Source organism: Ostrinia nubilalis, chromosome 2 (genome assembly GCF_963855985.1).
Source record: "Ostrinia nubilalis chromosome 2, ilOstNubi1.1, whole genome shotgun sequence".
NCBI classification, from domain to species: Eukaryota; Metazoa; Arthropoda; class Insecta; order Lepidoptera; family Crambidae; genus Ostrinia; species Ostrinia nubilalis.
Window position 1 is genome coordinate 12,138,164 of NC_087089.1, and position 22,207 is coordinate 12,160,370.

The following is a 22,207-nucleotide window of genomic DNA, read 5'->3' on the forward strand; positions in this document are numbered from 1 at the left end:
CCCCCCCCCCGTATGAAGGTTACTTTTGATTCAAAAAGGTTACTTTTTTTATATTTCTGGTAATTTCTGACTAGACCCGACTGGCAACACTGATCTAAGTACTAGTCGCGACACGTCGCCGAATACTTGTAGCACGCTTATTTCGTTTAATTTTTATGCCACGGAAAAGTGTGCTGTAGTTACAGTTTGTCTATAAAGTCGTGACATAAAATGAGGGCGCTTTTTTTCTTCATGTAGCAACCCTATACAATTTGACCAAATGAGTTTGATACTAGGGCAATTTAGTTAAGAGTAGATTTTTCTATCCTTAGATATCTTTTGACTGATAAATAAACTTGTCATTTTGACATATTTTCCATACTAAAACTGTCAATGTGCCAATCTTATTCTTCAGTTAAAAGTTATCCGACGATTGAAAAATCAGCCCTTAACCAATTTAGACGACGATTTTTTTTTCTGTTTTAATACAATAGGTACCTATGCTTATGAAAGGTTTTACCAAGCATTTTTATTGCATCAGCATAATAAAAAACGCATCATACATATTTAATAAGGACATTTATTAATCACTTTCATCATCGGATTCCAAATATTCGATGTTAAGAAAAGTTTCGTTGCCACCTTCATAAGTAACGCTGACATCACTCACATCATCTTCACTGTTGCTATTATCGCCTAAGCAAATAACCAATTGTCTTGGTACAGGTCCATAACTATAATGGAAGGCTCATGAAGATTTGGTATTAGTTTTTCTTTAATCCACTTCGTAAAGTTATGCGCATTCATTTCTGAATGGTAGTCTTCCAAATTATTTCTGTCAGTGAATATGAGGAGGCAGTTTGAAACAAACCCCTTTTCGCTTCCAGCATGGACTATGATGTAACGCTTTCCTTTGAAAATGTCTTTTGTTTGATGTTTAGAGATTGCGAACATTTTGTGACCTGGTGGAAAAATAAATAGATTCTTGTTAGTGAAAATTTTATAAAATTATACATCCATACTAATATTATTAAGAAGAAAGATTTCATTGTTGGTTTGTTTGGATGGGGGTTTAAGGGGGTATAAGAGGGAGGGGGAGGGTGTAATTGGCTTTGAAACTACTGGACCGATTTGAAAAAATATTTCATCATTACAATCTAAAAAAAACTGCTTAACATAGGCTATATTAATATTATATAGGTTACCATATATGAAGAATGAATATAGCTCACATCAAACAAAAAACATGCAAAAGATGAAAAAATTTATTTACCTACCTCTTTTTGTACCGTGTAAAAAAATTATATTTTTTGGCGCAGAGCACAAATATTAAAATTATCCATTTCTTTCTTTGGTTGGCCTTGCCTGTGTTTCCCAGGAATTCTAAATTTTCCATTATTCTGAAAACCTTCATTAACTATGCGCCTAACCGTACTCTCTGATTTTCCTGAAAAAAAAAGTTCAAATTTTAAAGGGATGGAAAGAATAACTACAAAACCTAACTAATATTATTTATTGTTAAATATTTACCAACAAGATATCATTTCACATGCACTCACATTATAATCTAGAGCTAAATCATAATCATAAAAAAATATTGCAACAAATTATTGTTTTTGTAGACAGACAACTTGATGTGAAAGTGATGTCATACAGTTATCAATGGCCAAAGCGAACGGGTAATATAGATATGAAGCAATTAATTCAAATTCAAAACTCGTAGAAAACTTGACTGAATTGATGTATCAAATGAAATGGTCGTACTACAATATATCCTACTTACAATGAAAATTTAACCTAAAAATGTCCTATGTAAACAATGCCTGTTTTGGTCACCAAATCGCAAAATGCAGTAAATTTGTTACTTTAGGTAGATTATAAACAAGCAGTAACACGATTACGTACCCGTCAAAGATGCTGTTCGCCCTTAAACATCATCCAAATCCCACAAAATTTGACCAGCTTGGTACTCCGCGGAACATTGCTGGAAAACTTTAAAAATCACTTTCCGCGTGGCACTCCAATTTACTTTACTCATTGTTTATACTTTTCTTCGTAGCTGAGTAATAATTTACTGGAGATTAGTCAAACAATAAAAACCACAAAATGAAAATCGTTCCACAACTTGTTCTCGATGACAGCTGATGTACATATGTTTGGTGAACTTTGGTGTTGCCAGACACATGAATAATGTTAGTTCCTCAAACATTCATGTCACGACTTTATAGACAGACTGTAAATGGATAGCTCTGTGCCAGTAAGTATACTATATTTCTATTGTTCATTTAGTGTAGTTTTGATCTAAGTTTATCATATTCGTAAAAAGTATTTAACGTGTGTGTTGTGACTGATTATTTGGTATATTTGCCGATTGGGGTAAGAGTACGAGATTAATAGTACGCACGCGTACATTTACCCCCGTTGCGCACTTATACCCCAAATGAAATAAAAATATCAAAAATTGTTCAATCTTTCAGAATACCTACACCAAAATGCCGAGAAATTACATAAGGAAGGCCCCTCAGCGGACCCTCATCTCATCTCAGATGACCAAATAATGAAGGCCAATTATTTTGATCTCAAAGTGTGACTATTGCCAATATAAATAATTTAAGATAAGATTCACATTATAATAGATACAGGGTGGAATTTTGTAATGCCACCTGGAGGGAAAGTACTCTTAGAAATGTAGAGGAATCGAACCAACTAAAATTTGTTAAAAATTACACCCTGTATTTTTATTGCATCGATCGTTAGGGTTAAGTTTATGGATGAAATCTCTCTAACAAACTTGCTTAAATTAAATGAAAGGAAAACCATGAAATCTTAAATTATTTTAATTATTTACAAAAAATTGTATGGTATGATAGTGAATTTTCGTATTTTCAAAAATCTTTGAATGGAGTTCTCTTTGTTTTCAAAAATTAAGGAATGTTTTATTTGAGTAAAATTTTCTATCTACAATATTAAGAGTACTTTCCCTCCAGGTGGCATTACAAAATTCCAGCCTGTATAATACAAAGAGTTCTTATTTTTTTTAATGTTAAAGTTCTTAAAATGTTATTTACAAGATTAAATAAATATTGATTATTGCCAATCTTAATTGTATTCTCTTAGAAATCTGAATGCGTACGTTTACCCCGCGTGCGTAACTTTACCCTAAGACTTGCGTAATTTTACCCACACATCGGGTCAAGAGTACGCATTGGAAAAGTTTTCAGTTAAGCCTATGTAGGGCTAAAACTAATTAATCTAGATGGATTTTTTTCTTAAATAGTGAAAATTTATTAAATATTCTACAGATTTAATATCATAACATGCCAATTATATGATTCTTTATAGGTCTGGGAGGCCATCAAAAAAAAAGTGCGTGCTCTTGACCCGAATGACTCTACTGATTCGCCTCTATTAGTCGTAGAGTGATTGTAATGTATAAATATCCTATAGCCTTCCTCAATTTATGAGCTATTCAACACAAAGATAATTATTTCAATCAAACTAGTAATTCTTGAGTATAGCGCGTTCAAACAAACAAACAAAAAACTCTTCAGCGTTTTAATATGAACTTGTTGTAGTTGATTTTTGGCGTCGAACCTTAGACCAGGCATACGGCTAGGCAACGTAGTCGTGCAGGAGGATACAAGGAAGAGGGGCAGCCACAGTAGGTAACACTAGAGTCGTTCAGGTGAGTGCCAGGAAAAGGGTGCAGCAACCGCAGTTAAGGAACGGCTGGGACGAACAAGGATAGGCGCATCAAGCTCGTAAGCCTTAATAGGGTTACACTGGTTGAGGCGCTTCTTTTTAAGACTTGGAAGCCTGCGGGTAACGAGCCATTGGACGTAGAGAGGGTCATTAATTATACACATATTTTCTACTTTGCCGAACATTTGCACGAGAACGGTTTGTTCAAAACATAAAATATGAATTTGGTCTTATTTAATGCAGGATTAAATGCCCTTCAACTGTCAGGAAGACCACTTTTCGATAGGGTAAGTCCTTTACGCGGTATAACCGGAAAACCGAAAAAGCGCCCCTTTCGGGGGCCCCCACCGCTTAAGTAAGCACAACTCCGTCGAAGTCGAAAACCTAGGAGAGTCTTTAATATGGGCAACTAATGAAGCCATTGAAGCACTAAAATCTTTAGTAGGAATTATTTCCGATTTAATTCATTTTTGTGTTTAATTCTACTGGCCTATTAGAAGTTTGATGATTTTACATAGGTACTAGATTTGCTTTTTGCGCGCATAGTTTTGTAAGAAATTGCAACAAAATAGTGACATTGTATGTGTAAACAACAATATCATCCATTAAAGGCTCCAGACATCACTATGGAGCAGAATCAGCGCAATAAAAAAATAGCGCAAATTCTATGACAGGGCATACCTAGATAAATAAAAGGTAACCTAGACTGCTCCCTGCCCCCCTTCCCTTGCTGAAACTTCTGGTACAAAGTCTTCCGACCTCCCGTAGGATGATATCAATCCACTTCCCCTACCGTTCCAGCGACTACTCTAACCAGCACCATCCAAAATCTCTCATCGCCCCCTTTGCCCCCCCCCCCCTGATACTTCTAGTACGAAGTCTCCTGCACCTCCAACTTGCAAAACCCCCTAGTTTTGTAACCCCACCTTCAAACCACCTGCCCCCCCCCCCCCCCCTAGCCCCCCCTCCTGAAACTTCTGGTATGAAGTCTCCTACACTTCCCAACTTGAAAATCCCCCTAAATCTGCAACCCCACACTTCAATGGCTAGCCCCCCCTTAGCCCCCCCCCTGAAACTTCTGGTACGAAGTATCTTTTACCTTCAAAACAAAACACGCACGACGTTCGAGCGTCGCGTCACGCCTGCACGCCCTGAGATTGACCACTGGCTGATCTAGTTTGAAGCGGTTTCGGCTCATACGTGACAAGCGGCCAGTGGTCACGCACACACACGCGTTGCACTTGTAGTGATGTACTTACCTATCACAGCGCATTCGTATGTAGCTTTGTCTCTGTTCCTTTTCTTTACTCATGTGTCCCCAGTTAGTAGTAGCTACTTAGTAGACTCTTGGCCGTGCTCTTGGGGAGTTTTGTCACCAAGAGTCGTTCAGCTTAATTCTAATGAATACAGATTGAAACTAAAAGACTTTCTGACTTCAATGAACGAAGACCTATGACTTATTTTCTGATACCTTACTTAAATGTATTTTTGATTTAAATAACCTCAGCCCAGCAGCCCCCTAAGAAGAAATGAAACGAATTCATTTAAATACAATGATGTACTTTATTAGGATACTTAACAATAGGTCTGTCACCATGTTAACACACCATCACTATGTCACCACTATTTTGTAAAAAAATCCTTACATTAACAATGATTGGTAAGTAATCTCGTGTTCTTATTATTCAAAATTATGTATTTTCTAGTAATGACAGTCTACAACTGGTCGTCTACTTCGTGTTATTATACATAAATACGTAAATAATAAGTCTTATTTTAAAATAAATATATTTTATGAATTTAGGGAAAATCAAAACATTTAAATGTTAAAAATTTCTTTTACATCGTAATATTATGTTTCGCGTTATTAAAATATAATTAATAATCGCATTTTTCTAAAATATATGTATAAGTAGTATAACTAATAATTAGATAATATATTCGACTAATGTGTTATCTAATTAAATAAGCTGGAAAAGATTAAATTCATACATAATTAGAAAAACGTCGTCTCCCTTAGAATTTCATTAACAAACATAAAAAGACAGTACGAGTATTTAATTTTATAGCTAGGCACAATCAGATCAAAACTTTCATGAAAATAACATTTCAAATTGCTGTAATCCGTGAAAATACCTATACTTACAACGCGCGGAAAACTTCTTCTAGCACCACGCGCTACGAAATCCGTAGTAATAACATATCTAAGTAACATAACTACTTAGTTCATTACGAAGTTCTTTTTCTTTAGTTTCTGGCGTACACAATAAAATTCAATAAATAAACGCCTACACTGGGGAAAAGTTTATTGTTATAAGATATTGTCAAGGAAATGCGATGGTTTTGTTTGCGGATTGTAGTGCATGATGCCCGACTTTTCAGCGTTATTTCATGAAAGAAAATGTCGCAAGCCACTATATGCATATAAACATATAGTGTATATAAACCCTTAACATATCTATGCATTTACGGTGATTGTATTAATTAATCTGTAATAATCTGACTGCACTAACTACTTACAAAATGTTCATGAAAGTTTCAGTAAGTATAACAATAATGGCACTATTTTAAAAAAATGGCTTGGGGTTTCAGAATGGAAGCAGTATTTTCAAATAGCCAACGTATTAATAAAATTACATAGAAAATGTTGTGTATGTATTAAAACAAGTCACAATGTCATAAATAAGCAGCACTAACGGACAATATTTAACAATACATGGGTACTTATTGACACAGTGCCTTTGGAAATAGGTATAGCATTTTTATTCAATTGGTATTGACTTTTCGCTAAAAAGCTGTATAAATGCAAATAAAATATATTAATTTTTTACCTTTACTTAATGCTATAGGCATTTTTACCTTTCCACCATTTTAGACCGCCGAGTTTATTTTTTATGAGACTTGTTTCAATACTACGCAAAATATACACTCAGCCCAAACAACATATTGAAATTCTATCGCAATAATTATACGGTAACTTAATTATAAACAGACCTAATTGCTCAATTAATTAACTAAATTACATTACCCTTACCTACATAAACAGCTAAGCTCAAACTGGTAGGTATTTAAAACATACCATAAATTTTAATAAAAATTATACTAATTAACAGTACACAACGTATTAATAAAATTTATTAAAATGTGAACAATTGATTTGGTTAATAAATTGGTAAAGTTAGTTCAGTTGAGGATTGTAAATAAAGAATTTTGAAATGACTAGTCGTAATATTAGTAAGTAAGAAGGTATAGAAATACATTTGAAATAATGGATAAATATTATAATAATTACTTATTAGAAGTGGGGTGAAATTAGGCTTAAGTAAATTAGGCACGGGGTTGTTAGTTTTAAATGTATGGGTAAAATCATACATTTTGAGTTTTTAAAACTATAACCGACAATGTTCTTAGGTAACTCTAAATTACCTTAACAATTTTGAAACAATGGAGAACTTTTGTAAATTATAATAAGACGACGTTTGAACCACCCTCTCTTTGGTTGTGGTAGGTAATGTTTTATGAAGGACATTGCTATATTTTGTATGTTACCACGCCGATGTAGTAGACCGTCTTAGTTCGACGCCAGCACCCGCAGACTAGAGTTAATCTAAGATCTACCTAGCATTACCTAAGAAGCATTATGATACAGCTGCCTTCGCTAAATTGCCATTATTTTAACAGCTATTAGGTGCTAACTGCCACTTGGGCACAATACCACATAACACTCCAAAGAGTCCTTACTCAAGTTTCGTTTTTCACAAGGGCACAATTTTGAGGTTTTTTGTTGCGAAAAAGTTGACCTTTGGTCCCTATACTGTATTTTTTACCCAACAGGTACCTATACAGTAGTCTAAAGAAACTAGAATGGAAGAAACTTAGAAAATTTCTAAACTTCGTAAGAATGGAAACTTTTAGAAACGGACTTTTTTTTATGATCCGTCAGACTTGCGAGTGTAAAATTACTCATCGAAAAGATAAATCCTGTGATCTAGATACTTATTTAATTGTAATAACACCGACCAATTTGGCGTTTTGCTGCATAGTAAAAATACATAGGCAGACACTATGACCTTTTTATGGTTCCGTAGTCCTGACAAGGAACCCTTATCTTCTAACTACTTTAATAATGACGCCATACCATCAAATAACCCAGACTCTTTGGAGGTGCTATTCGATATGCTTTCAGAAAAGGTAAAATTATAGAGACTACAAAATAGTCTCGTCATAAGTATTAGGTCGACAATCACGGCCACTAGTAATTGTTTTAAATCTTTAATTTGACACCGCTCTTTCTCCTTTTCTCGTTACCAGTAAGATACAACGTACATAGACGAAATACGACGTCAACTGTACCTTATCAAAAATATTTATTACATGTCTAGTCACTATGCTAATTTATTAGTCTGTGCGTGTTTATCATACTGATTTCTTTTCTTAAATAAAGTTTAATAAAGCGTTATGGACGATTTTTTTATTATTTTGACTCTGAGATAATACTGAATAGTTCTGTGATGAGCTGCAATTGAGTGATAGATGAAATTTACTTACTGATAGGAGTCAACAGGCAACTGGTTGAATGAGAGACTTTTACAGGGAGTTCCAGAATAGAACCACATTCAAAGTCTCGAGAATGTTCAACTTAATATTGTCGATGCAAGATGATACAAAAGTGATATTCGTCCGAAGCTCGATAAGTTTTGATGATTAGAGAAAAAACCGGGTTCATGTGTAGCATAGACAAATAGGTAGAAATTAGTACGATGTTAAAGTTCTAAGTAAGAAGTATTGAATTAAAGTTTTCTTATTTTATTTTTAATTGAAAGTTGAAGATTTTTGATTGCATAAACTTTATAAGATCCAGTACCAAGCATACCTAAATATAGTTTTAAACAATTTGACTTGGATGGAGCGACATGATATGAGTGATCTTTTGTTTTAATGACGGAGTACCTAACGACGGTTAAAACGACTTAACAACTACTTAAGTGAAGGAGAAAACTAATCAGTGTATACAGATACAATTCACGCAAACAAAATTAAACATTTGATATGCTTAGATACTTTGAGACGTAAACAATCAAAACAAACACAAACCTCTGGATTATACGTTTAAATTATACACTAACGAAATGCTGTTACTATTCTATGAGAAGTTCGGTTCGCACTGTCCTACCATCACTATTCGCGTCTACACTGTCACAAGGCACGTATCAACCACTAGGATACGCTGAAAAAATATTCCTCTGTCAAACACAACGGTAACGTTCAAAATTCTAGTCTAAGGGTAGATTCGCCTGCCGGCACAACGAATTGCACGTTTCCGATCTTTGGTGTACACTGAACTAGGGTCTGGCACGTCCCTATATGGAGCACTCGTCACTGTCTCTTGCGTAGTCGTCGTACTCATCGTCGCGAGGTTTGGTCTTCTTCACCTTGTTGGCGACCACGCCCGTATTAACTTTGCTGAAGACACTGCTCCGGTTCAGCCTGGCCACCTCCCTCTGAGGAGACAGCCGCTCAGCCACCGCCTTCTCGTAGTTATCAGATATCTTATTGACCCCATTCACAGGACTCGTGACCGGGGATTTGGTCTTCACGGGCGACGTCGCCTTCTTGTCCTTGTCGAACAAAGCCCCGCTCGTGGCTGCTGTATACGAAGGCGGGTCCTTCGCTCGAGCCCCGCCCGCTAGAAGATGGGAGTATAAGAAACTGTTGTTCCCGAAACCGGAGTACCTGTTATCCATTTTGCCGTTGACCATCATGAGGCTGACTGGTTTTTCTGGCGGCACTGGCTTTTCCGGTAGCTTCTTATCGGGGAGGCCGTTTTTGGGAGCTGGTTGATTTTGGTTCCATCTGTCGTTGCTGCCGATGGAGTATATGGAGCTGAGGTTGACGTAGCCGGCTGCGTTGTTGGCAGCGTTGTTGGGCCCCGGGGGCTCCCGCAGGCGCCCCGCGGGCCCCGGCAGCCCCTCGCTAAGTGTCGACTCTTCCACGCTCGAGTCCTCGACCACTTCAGTGTTGGTTATCTCATCTAGGTTCGGCGATAGACAGTCCTCGTCTGTCTCATCGTATGAGCTGAAATTCACGAAAAACCTATTAGTGGAACGCCCATAATTCCTTACTGAAATAATAAAATATGTACTGAATGCAAGTGAAAGGTCATATCATGTTAGTGTTGCGGCATGCCTGAATGCGCCGTTCTTATTATTGACAAACAAAAGCACTGAATCGATGTGACGGGGCGGGGCGATATTTACATGGATACATATTTTCATCAGTAAGGCAGACGATGACCTTCAAGCGAAATCGACAGCGTGGAACTCCAAGGTGCGAGAGTTTATGATTTAAATATCGGACGCGAAAAAGAACAACAAAATTGAGAATGTTCACACTTAAAAGCGGAAATATCCATGATTAGCGAATGCATGTCGACGTCCAACTGAAGAATCATTAAAGCTCAATTTGTCAAGCATGTTGGAGTCCAAGGACAGTTTTCAATGCAAAATTCACAATACAGACACTGCAATTCACGAACACATTCTTACCCTAGCATAGCCTGTTCTGTCTTCCTCCCTGATGAAAGAAATTAATATAAATTCTAATGAACATAAAGAAATTAATAGACGAATACATAATATACATAGACATACACATATACAGAAATATAAATAAATACATAGAACGAAAATTAATGAAATATTCGAATAACTAGATGATAAAAATAAATTAATAGAAATAAATGACTGATGATTGTATAAAAATAGATGAAGATAGGAATAGGATTTTATAGATCATGTTGATTTGTTATTTTAACTCGTGATTGCATTCAGAACATATCGTACACGGTGTAGGTAATATTGTAAATCAATGCGTAGATACAATCGAAGTTATGTGCGAATCCTATGATAGTTCCTCTAAGGACATGAACAAAAGTGCATTCAAAATCCTCCAAAATGCTCCAAAATGCTGATGTAGTCTACCGCAGTCACCTAGTGCGCATGGGTCTCAATATATTCGTTCGATAGTTACCAAAGTGAAATGATATATTTATTTGTACAATCTCAGTCCGTTGAGGCCGTTGCTTCTGCACATTTCATAGAATCGTTTCATACACTTTTTTCTTTCCGATTCTTTCATTATCCTATACAATTCCCTGTTTGCGAGAAATAATAGAGTTATCGAGTGCTATAAATAAATAGTTGAAGTTAAATATTGATGGATTTCAACGGTTAGTTAGTGAGTTTGGATCTTACATTTGGTCCTGTGCGTCGCTGCCACCTTCTTCCGCAACTAGCAACTCGTATTCTTCAGCTGCGAATCTATCCCATTCTGACATCTGGAAAACACAAGAAGTATTTTAACATTACCTAATTAGCCTGGGTTGATAATGTCCTTCGATGATATTGTTCGTTGTTAGAACTCTAATTTGTGCTATTGTAACTTTTCCCAGAAGTAACTAGGTATTTGATAATGACTAAGCTGGTAACCAGCTTAAAGTGATTTCTTCGGGATCGAAATTCCTTAACAAAGACTTAGCCCAACACGTAAAGGATGTGATTTATCAGCAGTGCCATTGTGAATTCCAGTTCGTCGAAGAAATAACAAATTCTAATTTCATAATTTTCAAGGCTGGTTTAATACAGAGTGTTGATTTCAATCCTCGCCATATTTATTTAGGTGATCTATTATGACTTACATAAACTCATTATCCACCAAAAAAAAAATTACAAACGAAAGTGGAATTTTTAGCGAATATTTGCCGTGCGAAATCATCTGTACTGTGGCTCGCAATACTGCAATAGTTTACACTGCGGCACTCATCGGGCTACGCGGATCACTCGCTTATCATGTTGGATAACCTGAAGGAAGCCACTTAAAGTAGGTAGTGTAAAAGGTATTTTTCTTTGACTACGTAAAGTTAAAGTTCGTTTTAAATTGTTTTCGAACTCAATTTTTTTACTGATTAAATCAACTCCCTGAATATGGCGAGGATTGAAATCAACACCCTGTATATTCGTCGGATATATTTCTGAGTACAGTATGCTGCTGATACTGCTGAATCCTGATGGATAGGATAGGAAATCTATAATTCAGATTTCCTCCACAACAACAATTATTCAATGCTTATAATTTTGCACTTACCTCGCAATCCGAGTCGCGTTGCGTCGCGAACGGGTCTCGCTGCTCGTGGTCGAGGTACTTCTCTAAGTTAAAGAAAGTGTCGAAGAAGATCGGCGTCAGCTTGCAGCGCTTCAGGTCCGACAGCGTGATCTTGCCGTCAATAGCTGGGTGCACCATGTCTAGCATCTGCAGAAGGCAATTAAAGAGTATGGTCATAGCATGGTTAGGTCAGGTTTCATAGTTCTTATGCCTCGTCCTTCTGACGTGGTGAGCCCCGCATAACCTACCCTGTCCCCGCAGGGTAGGTATGCGATTCAACGCATTTTTTGCCCGTAAAGGTTTCATAGTTCTGGGACTGTGGTAGTGAAGGCTTTGTCCGGAATCTCACAGTTCCTTCCCACTTAAGGCGAATGACGGAGCACCGGGGTCTTTTTAGTGGGTATGCCTTGTCCTTCTAACCTGGTGAGCCCCACATAACCTACCCTGTCCCCGCAGGGTAGGTATGCAATTAAATGCATTTCTTCCCCGAAAAAAAAAGGTTTCATAGTTCTTCCCACTAAGGCCATCGACGGAGCACCGGGGTTATTTTAGTGGGTATGCCTCATCATTCTGATGAGGGGAGTCCCACATAACCTACCCTGTCCCCGCAGGGTAGGTATGCAATTCAATGCATTTTTTCCACGATAAAAAAAAGTTTTATTGGGTTATGGTGGACTCCGTCGGGTTTTAGAGACACCGCTCTTGTGGCGGGAGTCCCACAAAACTTACTGGTCGTCCCCATCAGGGATACCTATGCGCAAAGCATTTCCCAACGTGAAAAAAGGGTTTTCCCTTAAATCCTCATAGTTTCCCTTACTTAAGGCGACTGACGGAGTTATTTAAGTGGGTAGGTAGGTATGCCTTGTTCTTCCAAAGAAGAGAGCTCCACGTACTTTTTCCTCATTGAAAATTAGTTCATCTTCAAGTCACTAGGTCTGGGACTAGTTTCTCAGCCTCAGAGGAGCTGGACGTTCCTTTTACTACCAGATAATCATAAAATGGAAAAGCCTAGGAATGGAGTATCATGAATTAAAATGAAATGATTTATGTCACTTGAGCTAGTTACCTGGCACAAACAGTCGTTGAAGGGCAAGGTCTCGATGCCAATAGCCTCCATCCGCTGCATCTGCTCCTCGTAGAAATACTCCAGCTCGTACATCGAGATGAATCCATCTCCATCCACGTCCATACATCTGAAGAATAAAACAAGTTATGAAAGATAAATATTTTGCTAAGAGCCACCAGAAATTGCAAGTCACACTGCCCGTATTTCCTAAATGATGACTCGGATAGATTTTCCCAACCATTTTTTGCTGTTGTCTGTTGGGTGACTTTGCAGAGCTGACGAAAATAATATTTTGAGGGACGTGTAATTAAGCGCTTTTTATAAGCCTTATTGTTTATGATTTTTGATATAGGTATTTCAACACCACTTTTAGTAAATAAGTTGGATTATCTTTCGGTGTAAAAGATTAAATTAAAGTACTTATTTCAATGCAATAAGGTATTATACCATTATAAGTTGTGTAGCACCTAATCAATTTAAATCAAATACAGCGCGTCGTTAGAGCAAAGAACTCGTTTGAGGCACTTACTCTAACGTGTACCTACACGAACCTAACTGAGTAGGTACTGCATGCTTAGGTAGCGTACCATAAACAAGCTGTGTGCAAACTGCAGCGACAGCGTCGATAAACATTTGCACTCGCAATTTATTACTGAAACAACTTGTTTATGATAGCGTAAGCAAGCTTTGGGGTCGATTCTTGAACGCTGTGCTTTTTAAAACTTCATGAAGATCCGTGTTTCAGACTAGCCTTATTATAACTAGATTGAAGCTTTCACTTTTATAAAAGAGTATTTTATTTTGAATAATATTAGTAATTTGAAAAAATAAAAATACTAAGAGCCCCGTTAATCCCTCGTGTATTAAGAGTGGATTGGAATTAGATTCGATTCATAAGACATCCATGATTCAATTATTTATCATTCGAATTTCGCATAATAATATCTCAATTGAAGCAGTACGAGTTGCTTCAAATATTGAGATACTACAGAACAAAGAATCACCCCTCTAGTTTAGCTCGCCTTTCAGGGTTCGCGGCACGCAACGATGGCACCGAACTTTGGTAGAGTGACTTTCGTCCGTAAGTTTGTAGTTACAAACTTTGAGCTTTTAATCTTGATACATTTAGCGTGTTACTTAAAAGTTTCAAGTTAATCGTAGATGAGTCACAGTTTTTAAATTGTTAACTGACAAAACTGAAAACATTCACGGAAAAGTCAACAGCTTTAGAAACTTCTTGAAAACCAGCTGTCTCAGCAGTTTAAAAAATTGCATGATGTTCACATAGGTATCTCCCCTTCGAACATGAGGCTTCTCAGCACCCTTGCAGTTCTACTTGCTCTAGGTAGCGCAGCCTTTCTATTCATCATCTTCATCATCATCATCATTCCAGCCATAGCACGTCCACTGCTGAACATAGGCACCAATGATTTCCATGTTGACCGGTTGGTAATGGCCAGCGCCTTCCTGCTACCTTAAAGATGTCGTCGGTACACCTTGTGGGCCTTTCAATTAACGTCAAAATAAACAGTGTACTTATACTTAATAGATCAACATGGAAATCATTCGGGGAGGCCTATGTTCAGCAGTGGACGTCCTATGGCTGAAATTATGATGATTTATTTATTTATTTATCTTTATTAAAGAAACATACAGCCTTATTTGACACTTGCAGCTTAATATTAAGTGGGTTATACATTGGCCTTTAAAGTTTCTAAAGCTAGGTTGAATAGTCAAATTTGAAAAGGAGACAGATGTGAAGCATGATGATGATGATGAAACAATGTAGGTACCTACTAGAAGGATTCTTATACCTGAACCAATACTCGATGGCTGTGGGGTGAGTCTTGTCTTCTTCAGCGAGCAGGAACCACACGAACTCTGTGTAGGACATCCGAGGCTCCCCGTCTGGTGTGAGGCGATTCTGGTTGCCTCGGGTGACGCAGCCTGACAGCACCCTTTCGATCATGCGGCTGGATAGCGCTGGAATTGGACATTAAAATTGATATTTAGTAGATACTATAATTAATAAGAAATTGCCTGAATGTAGGCAGCGCAGGACTGGTCGTTGGAGAAGAGGCATTTAATTTTGTCAATACAAAGCATAAAGACTGTTTGTGAATTATTATAAAGAAACGATAAAGAGTAAGTAGGTAATAGAGGTTTGCTTGTATAGACGTTATATTATAAGAAAATTAAGAAATGTTATTGTACGGGCGGGAGACAGTGTTTGTAAGGCACCGCTCCCGTGCCCGGGATATGCGGTCAGGAAGGGAACTAACTCCCTAGTGAGCCTAGAGTCCCTATTCCCTAAGACACTAAGTCCCTAGAGCCCTAGCCCTGCCTAACAATATATACTTAGACATAATAAGAGTTGATAGGAAGGAAGCTGCTCCCAGGTCGCCCAGGGCAGCAGCGTTAGGACGGCAGGTAGGCGGCGGGGACCCGCTGCCAGCCCGGCAGACTCACCGGACTGATCATAGCGACGGCTAAGGGTGTCTTGGCCGTCGCTATGATCAGTCAGGCGACGGCCAAGACAAGTAGTCAATCAGTGCTACAGAGTATTTAAAAATAACACAACGTTCGATGGGAATTATACATTTGTAGTACTTTTGATCAATTAAACTGCAGTATCAATTTAACAACGCGTGGAACTTGATAGCCAGTCTGATAAAATAATTGACTGTTTACTCGTAAAGTGGGGATTTTAATTAGGCTCTCAATTTGTTTGTATTTTGTTTTCGTTCTACACAAAATCGTGAGGCAATTATATTCGAGAATGGAAAATTCGTCGTTAATGGAGATTCATTTATCGAAATCATTTTTATTATGTGAAATATATTATGGGATGGAAAGTCGACGAGTCTGTGGATTAACGTTTAAAGGGAGATATTATTCACCCATTCAAGACATAAATACTTATCACTAACAACATTTTCATGTAAAATGTTGAGACCATATTGCTCGCACTGTCATAAAGTTATCAAATCTCATTTGGAGCCAAGCTTCTAACTGTACACGCCCTAGTTCTGCAAATCCTAACTTCACAAATTAAGCCACCTAAGTCAAAATATGTGGCTGGCCGTTTCTGTACACTAAAACTCGTAGTTTTCTAACAACAGCAGATTTATAATGATTTTCTGATGGTATAACTTCAAATACACTCTTGGAGAGTTAGCAAACAGCAATCAAACAAATAAATGCACCATAAACTTACCATGATCATTATGCCTGGCTAGGTCATGTTTATCTATAAACAAGTCGTGGTCTCTGTCCAATTCCCAGAACTTGCAGTAGATTACGTAGAAATGCTCATAACTGAAACAAATTGCATTATTTAGAAGTAAATATTAAAAAAGTATTGGGAGTATAATGAGACAGGAAAAGTTTAGTCTTCTTCCTTTATTTTATTTTTGGGTAAGTAATTTAAATTCATTTTCGTTTTCATTTGAGCAGAAGAAGTTTTTCAGTCACTTTCAGTCTTCGAGTATTAAATTATTTCATGTAGGGTATAATTTACTATTGACTGTTTCATGAAGGCAGTGAGAGTGAGAGATAGTTTAGGATATTACATTTATGATATAAATTCGGGTATCGTAAGGTCCATTTCATTCACGGGAATTTTTCAGATCAGTAAACTTACCTAAAGTATTGTGTAACTTGATTAATATCTTCTTCGTCTTCTAGCAATTGTATGACTTGAAGGAGGTTCGATCTTCTCAGTTCTGGGATTAGTATCCTGCCCGACCAAGACCGGTTTACACAGTAAAATATCCTAGCGATCACCTGAAATCAAACAAAATTACTTAATGCAGAATTTAAAAGTACTTTTAAAATCTATTAATGCACACCGATAATCCTTATCATCATATAGGTAAGACTCTATGATGTGAAATTGAACCAACGCAAAACCTGAAATTATTTTAATTAAGTTCGTGAACGGAATATAATAAAAAGCTCTAGAATATATTACGCAGAGTAAGGTATTATAACAATTTATTTTCATTAATATTTTGTAATAAAATACTCCAATAGACTCCGCTACAACAATACGTAGAGTTTTAATTTTCTCTGAATTCCCCGATAGTATTTTATATTGAATTCCCCACTTCAGTTTCGTAAATAATTTGCCAGTTATTCTGGGCGTTTCTACGTAATACGTATTAATATCAGATCGTTCCTATTAGTCGTAACTCATGCCGACTGTACCACTTAGCAAGATCCCGGGGATTTCCCAGGAGGCCGCGTATTTGGCTCGGCCTACCCGCCAGCAAGTTAGCAATTTAATTTGTTACGGAGATGATTATCTGATTCTGTTAGTCTTTATTTAGCTACAATCCAACCAAATTATGTCTAATATCCATTTAATAAAATATTAAATTAGCTTATTTATTTGGCTTTGCTCAAACAACATTTAAGCAATCAAAGCGAATTTAAAAGCTAATTTCAAATTAAGCTCTTTAGACCCACGATTGCTACAAAACACACTCCACGGTCTATATTAGGGGGACAGGCCTGGAAGAATTGATGATAATGTTCACATATTTTGTCCCTTAGGCCCTTCTGAATTGAGATTTTTAGGTTGAGCGTGCTCATCCTCTACTTAACTATGAACTTTGCATGAAATAGGTAGGAAATATTAATAGCAAATAACATGAAAACGGGCCTTAGCCGTACGTATTTCGCGACATCCTCGTGTAGAGTGGAAATGGTACCTACATTTCTACTCTGCCGAAATCAAATTCATCATTTACCCTCGACAACATCAAAGACTAAAATACTCACAGTATGCACATATCTGGAGTGGAACTCCGTGGCTTCCTTGAGGAAGGAGAGCCCAGGGTGGGTGTCCACGACGTCCTGGACCAGAGGGACAAAGTCTTCTGGGGCCAGTGAGTTGCTTTTCCCTCGGGTAAGGATGTATACGAAGCGGGAGGCCTGGTCGTGGCACTGGGCAGTCATCCTGAGAAAAAAATGTGGTTATCATAAAGGTTTCAAAGCAGGCTAAAGAGTACTCTAGCCTTACATAGTACTACCACTGGATTCTCACTGGGTCCGTTAGTTATATGACAGTTTAACTTTCCCCCGGGACAAACTTGACCTTCATTGGTTAGGTTTTTGTGGCGGTTAAGCAGTAGATCATGGCTACACAGGAGTTGCAGTGGTGGGAAAGAGAGGTGGGAATAGTCCCGTAGCCTTACATAGTTTTTGATATGATACGATAGTGCAGTCCCCGGCCAAGATGAGGTCTATTCCGCTACCGGCATACTAGGTGGCACAATTTTAAGGAAAGACGCTTTGGGATGAAAGTTGGTCGACTAACCTAACCTTATTGTATATGTAGTTTCCTTTTAACATTAGACAAGAGCCTATTGCTAGTATTCTCTGATTTTGTTTAATAAAATTATTTACGAGATTGGTAGGATCGTTGTAAATCTTTTCTCATCCTGTTTTTAGTAGGTAATTCAATTACTCTCAAATTATTTGAATTAATCAGTTAGGTCATGGATAGAGAACACAGTAATCCTTTGCTCAGTGAACGAAACAGGCTTAATTTGATTATGGGATAAGTCAAGTATATTTTAGAACCAAAGACTAGCACATCAACAAAATTAAGTCGTTGTATGTTAAGTAATTTCTTATAAATTGGCGTTTGTGTTGTGTCTAGTGATTTTCTCGCTAATTTCATTTTAGGTAAAACCATTCTCAGTTTTCCTCTTTCAGGAAAAGTTTCAATATACTTCGCCCATTTTTACTTGTAGATTCACATCTTGACATTTATCTTTGTTCTAAATCACGAGAGCAGGTGTGCCAAGCTTTGTGTTCATAAAACTTGGCTTTTTTCCATATAATTTCAGTCCATTTTTCTCTCAAAATAGTGAAGTGTGTATCTAAGCCATTTTAGTAATAGTAGAGTTTTTATTTAGGCCTGAATATTCTACGAGGGGCGGCTGAAAAGTTTTGAGCCTATGGTATTAAAAATGCCGATAGAAAAGTATAAAAAATATATTTTTCTATTTAATCTCCCTCTACTACAACGCACTTCTTACATTTGTGTAAAAGAGCTTTTAACTCACTGAAAAAAATTTCGCAAACTTTGCCTTCGAAATGATCCTCTAACGACGCCTTCATTTCTTTGTCACTCAAAAATCTTCGTTCCTGGAGGTCATTTTTCCAAATTGAGAATTAGAAAAAAAAGCTAAGGATTTGGACTAAACTGTATGGTAGGTGATTAATTTCTTGAAATCCAGTTTTACCCGGGGCAAGCCTTGCAACATGCGCGGTGTGCACGGGCGAATTGTCGTGCAATAACAGATTTCATTTCGCCAGTTTAGCTCTTATTATTTCGACAACCACTTGACGCACTCTTATCAACATTACAGTAAAATAATCCCCGTTTATTGTAGTTTTTTTTAAAGTAGGTAGTCAATGAATAAAATTCCTCCACAATCCCAAAAATAGTGGCTATGAGCTTGGGTGTCGATCGCTCCACTTTGAATTTCCGCGGCGGCGTTTTCCCTTTTCAATCCATTGCATTGACTCTTGTTTTGACTCTAAATCGTACTGCTGAATTTATTATTTATCAATAGTGACAATGTGAGAAAAAAAAATGTTAGGATTAAGGCCAAAGATGTCCCAAAACTCCTGCGAAGTTGTGACTCGACGCTGTTTGTCGAGTGGCGTGAGCATTTTTGACACCCATCGCGCACACCCCTTTTTCATGTGCAAATGAGTATGAAAAATATTGCCGATACGTTCCTTGCTAATGCCTATGGCTTCAGCTATCTGTCACAGCTTAATTCGCGGATCTCTAGAGCAAGATTCTTTAACTTTTCATTATTTTATTCGTTAATGGCGAAATCTGGCCGCCCTGACTTGCGGTCATCTTTTAGCGACTCCCTGCCATGATTGAATTATCGGATTCAATCTTTCATGGTGGCAAATGAAGGCCCAGACTCCCCATAAACTGTTGACATCTCTTCAAATATTACCGTCAGCGTTTTGTTCTTCTTTGTGAGGCATTTTATGACAACTGTGTACTTCAATTTCGTACATTGCGCGGATGACTGAGACATGATGATGTTTACGGATTAATTACTAAAAGCGTGATGATGCTAATAAAATGAAACTTTGTACATATACTAAGGAGGTTATTGGCAAATTAATAAAATTTAGTGCGAGTCAATAATAACACTTGAAGATACTTAGGCTCAAAACTTTTCAGCCGCCCCTCGTACTTACGAAATGAACTTGTGTTAGTAGCGTAGGTGTTTTGGAAGGCTAGAGAAAATGTGCACATATGTAGCCAAAGTTACGGTAGAACAATTTCGCTAAACTATTCAGGGTCCAGAGCGGTGCTGCCGACTTCTGGAATTCGCTCAGAGGTCGTTACAATGATTAAAATTATTCTAGGCTGTAGGTAGAACATTTCAGACTTACTTTGAGACCTTTATTTCAAACGAATTGCGCTTTAACAGACTATTATTTAACTACGTCCTAAACCTTTAATTAGAACGTAAATAAATACATATTTCAATACAGAAAAAGTAAATAGTTTTATTAAAGGTCCCATAAAGAAGGTCTAATCTTGGCTTAGACCTGGCTAACAGAATTCATTATTGTTCAATTCAGAATAATATAGAAAATTGTATTTTGGAAGGTGACCTCAGGTAATAATAGAATTTCAGGTACCTACGTTTGTGTAATCAACATCTGAAATATCTTGTGTATTGTATCTTTAAAATGGTTAAAAATATCTCAAATAAAGCTATTATTCACGGTACAAAATGTAAACATGTATTTTCGAGCAGATTCACAAATAAGCCCATAATCAAGATGTTTTTGATGTCAACAACGAGTTGCATAACGAAGGTATTATGGTAAGGTAATATGATGAGGAAAATTGTGTCAATGTTAGAGTCCCCGTAGCAGTCTTTTTATCAGCCGATTGTTTGGTCAACTTCTAACTTGTATGCTGATTAACAGTTTGATCAAACTTACATGCCAACAAAATTCTGTAGTTATCTCTTTGACTTTCTGCCTCTCATATTCTCTATCAAAGAAAGTGACCATAAATGGTGGGTAACTCACTCTCTCCAAAAGTCAATGAACTTGTGTCCGTCAACTGACGCGTGCAGGCTCTGCTGGGTGGCCAGGAAGAGGGGCATCTTCCAGTACAGGGGACACTCGCACGCCTTAACGATGTGCTTGAAACTCTCTCGGGGAACCTGCAACAAGAGAATGTTTGAGGTTAAGAAGACATTAAAGAAAAACAAGGTCGCGGGAGGTGCCTGGATGCGGGTAGCGCAAGGACCGGTCGTGGTGGAAATCCTTGAGGGAGGCTTTTGTTCAGCAGTGGACGTCATATGGCTGAAACGAAAGAAAAACATTCAAGGAAAGGAAACCTATAATTGTTAACTTTTGATCAATCAGCCAGCTAGAAGTTCGCAATTGACCTTAATCTCTTCAGTAGCGAAAAGGTGAAAACATAACTTGAGTGCTTGGGAGACCATGACCTGAAAGAGGGTCGCCCATCAAAGGATGGAAAGACGACTTTTGCGAGAAGTTGCTGGAAAAAGCTAGAGCGCGCCATTTTATTAGGCTTAATAAATAATCAAAATGGCGCGTAATGTAGGGTTCTGAACAGCAGTGGACTTCTGTAGGCTGATGATGATGATAATGAAGATGTGAGCGACAGATGGCTGTCGGAACTTTGTGATTAATATAAATACCACTTCCCTTTCCCGCATAATAAAATATCGTTTGAAACATTTCGGATTCGGCACACTACAACTGCTTCTTTGATGTCAATGTGGGTCATGTGTAGATATAATCGTTTTGTGTGGATCGATTATGCAAGGCACAGTTCTGCTGCATCAAACGAGCTATTGTTAGGTATAATAGCCGCAAATTATTACATTAGTTAATCATCTTTAAAATATCATAATAACTGGAGATATTAACATAAACCTTACACCAGATTCACAGGAAAAATCTCAAGATCGTAAAAATAGACTCAATTACCTTGATATGCTATCCTTTCATGGTATCTCAACTGGACATTCCCTACCCACACGGGAATCCAGCTGCTTAGACCACTTTATGCTGAAACTTGAGGCTAATAAAAAAGATGCTTTTATTTCTGTTCTTGAAACAACCGTTACTGATCACTATCTAATACTTATGAATCTTAAAAACATCAAAAACATAATAAATAATTATAAAAAAACTAAAACAGTAGTAAATTATAGTGGAGCTATACAAACATTAGAGGAAAAAGATATGCAATCGATAATGCTA

At 37.4% G+C, this 22,207-nt stretch overlaps 1 protein-coding gene and 1 long non-coding RNA gene across 2 annotated transcripts in view; both read right to left on the minus strand.

Moving 5' to 3' along the window:
* Nucleotides 1-539: 539 nt before the first annotated feature.
* Nucleotides 540-2,222, minus strand: LOC135086697 (uncharacterized). Its single transcript, XR_010260571.1, has 3 exons — nucleotides 1,885-2,222; nucleotides 1,257-1,426; nucleotides 540-941 (listed from the first exon to the last, which is right to left on the minus strand). It is a non-coding gene; the product is annotated as an uncharacterized LOC135086697 (long non-coding RNA).
* Nucleotides 2,223-5,224: 3,002 nt separating this feature from the next.
* Nucleotides 5,225-22,207, minus strand: part of LOC135078739 (uncharacterized) — a 177,522-nt gene continuing 160,539 nt past the window's right edge. The window contains exons 3-11 of the mRNA XM_063973300.1: nucleotides 20,999-21,135; nucleotides 17,693-17,870; nucleotides 16,551-16,693; nucleotides 16,125-16,225; nucleotides 14,722-14,890; nucleotides 12,908-13,034; nucleotides 11,824-11,988; nucleotides 10,935-11,017; nucleotides 5,225-9,756 (exon numbers count right to left, since the gene is read on the minus strand). Coding sequence (XP_063829370.1) covers nucleotides 9,042-9,756; nucleotides 10,935-11,017; nucleotides 11,824-11,988; nucleotides 12,908-13,034; nucleotides 14,722-14,890; nucleotides 16,125-16,225; nucleotides 16,551-16,693; nucleotides 17,693-17,870; nucleotides 20,999-21,135 — 1,818 coding nt within the window. The 3' untranslated portion in view covers nucleotides 5,225-9,041. The remainder of the gene's footprint in view (nucleotides 9,757-10,934; nucleotides 11,018-11,823; nucleotides 11,989-12,907; nucleotides 13,035-14,721; nucleotides 14,891-16,124; nucleotides 16,226-16,550; nucleotides 16,694-17,692; nucleotides 17,871-20,998; nucleotides 21,136-22,207) is intronic.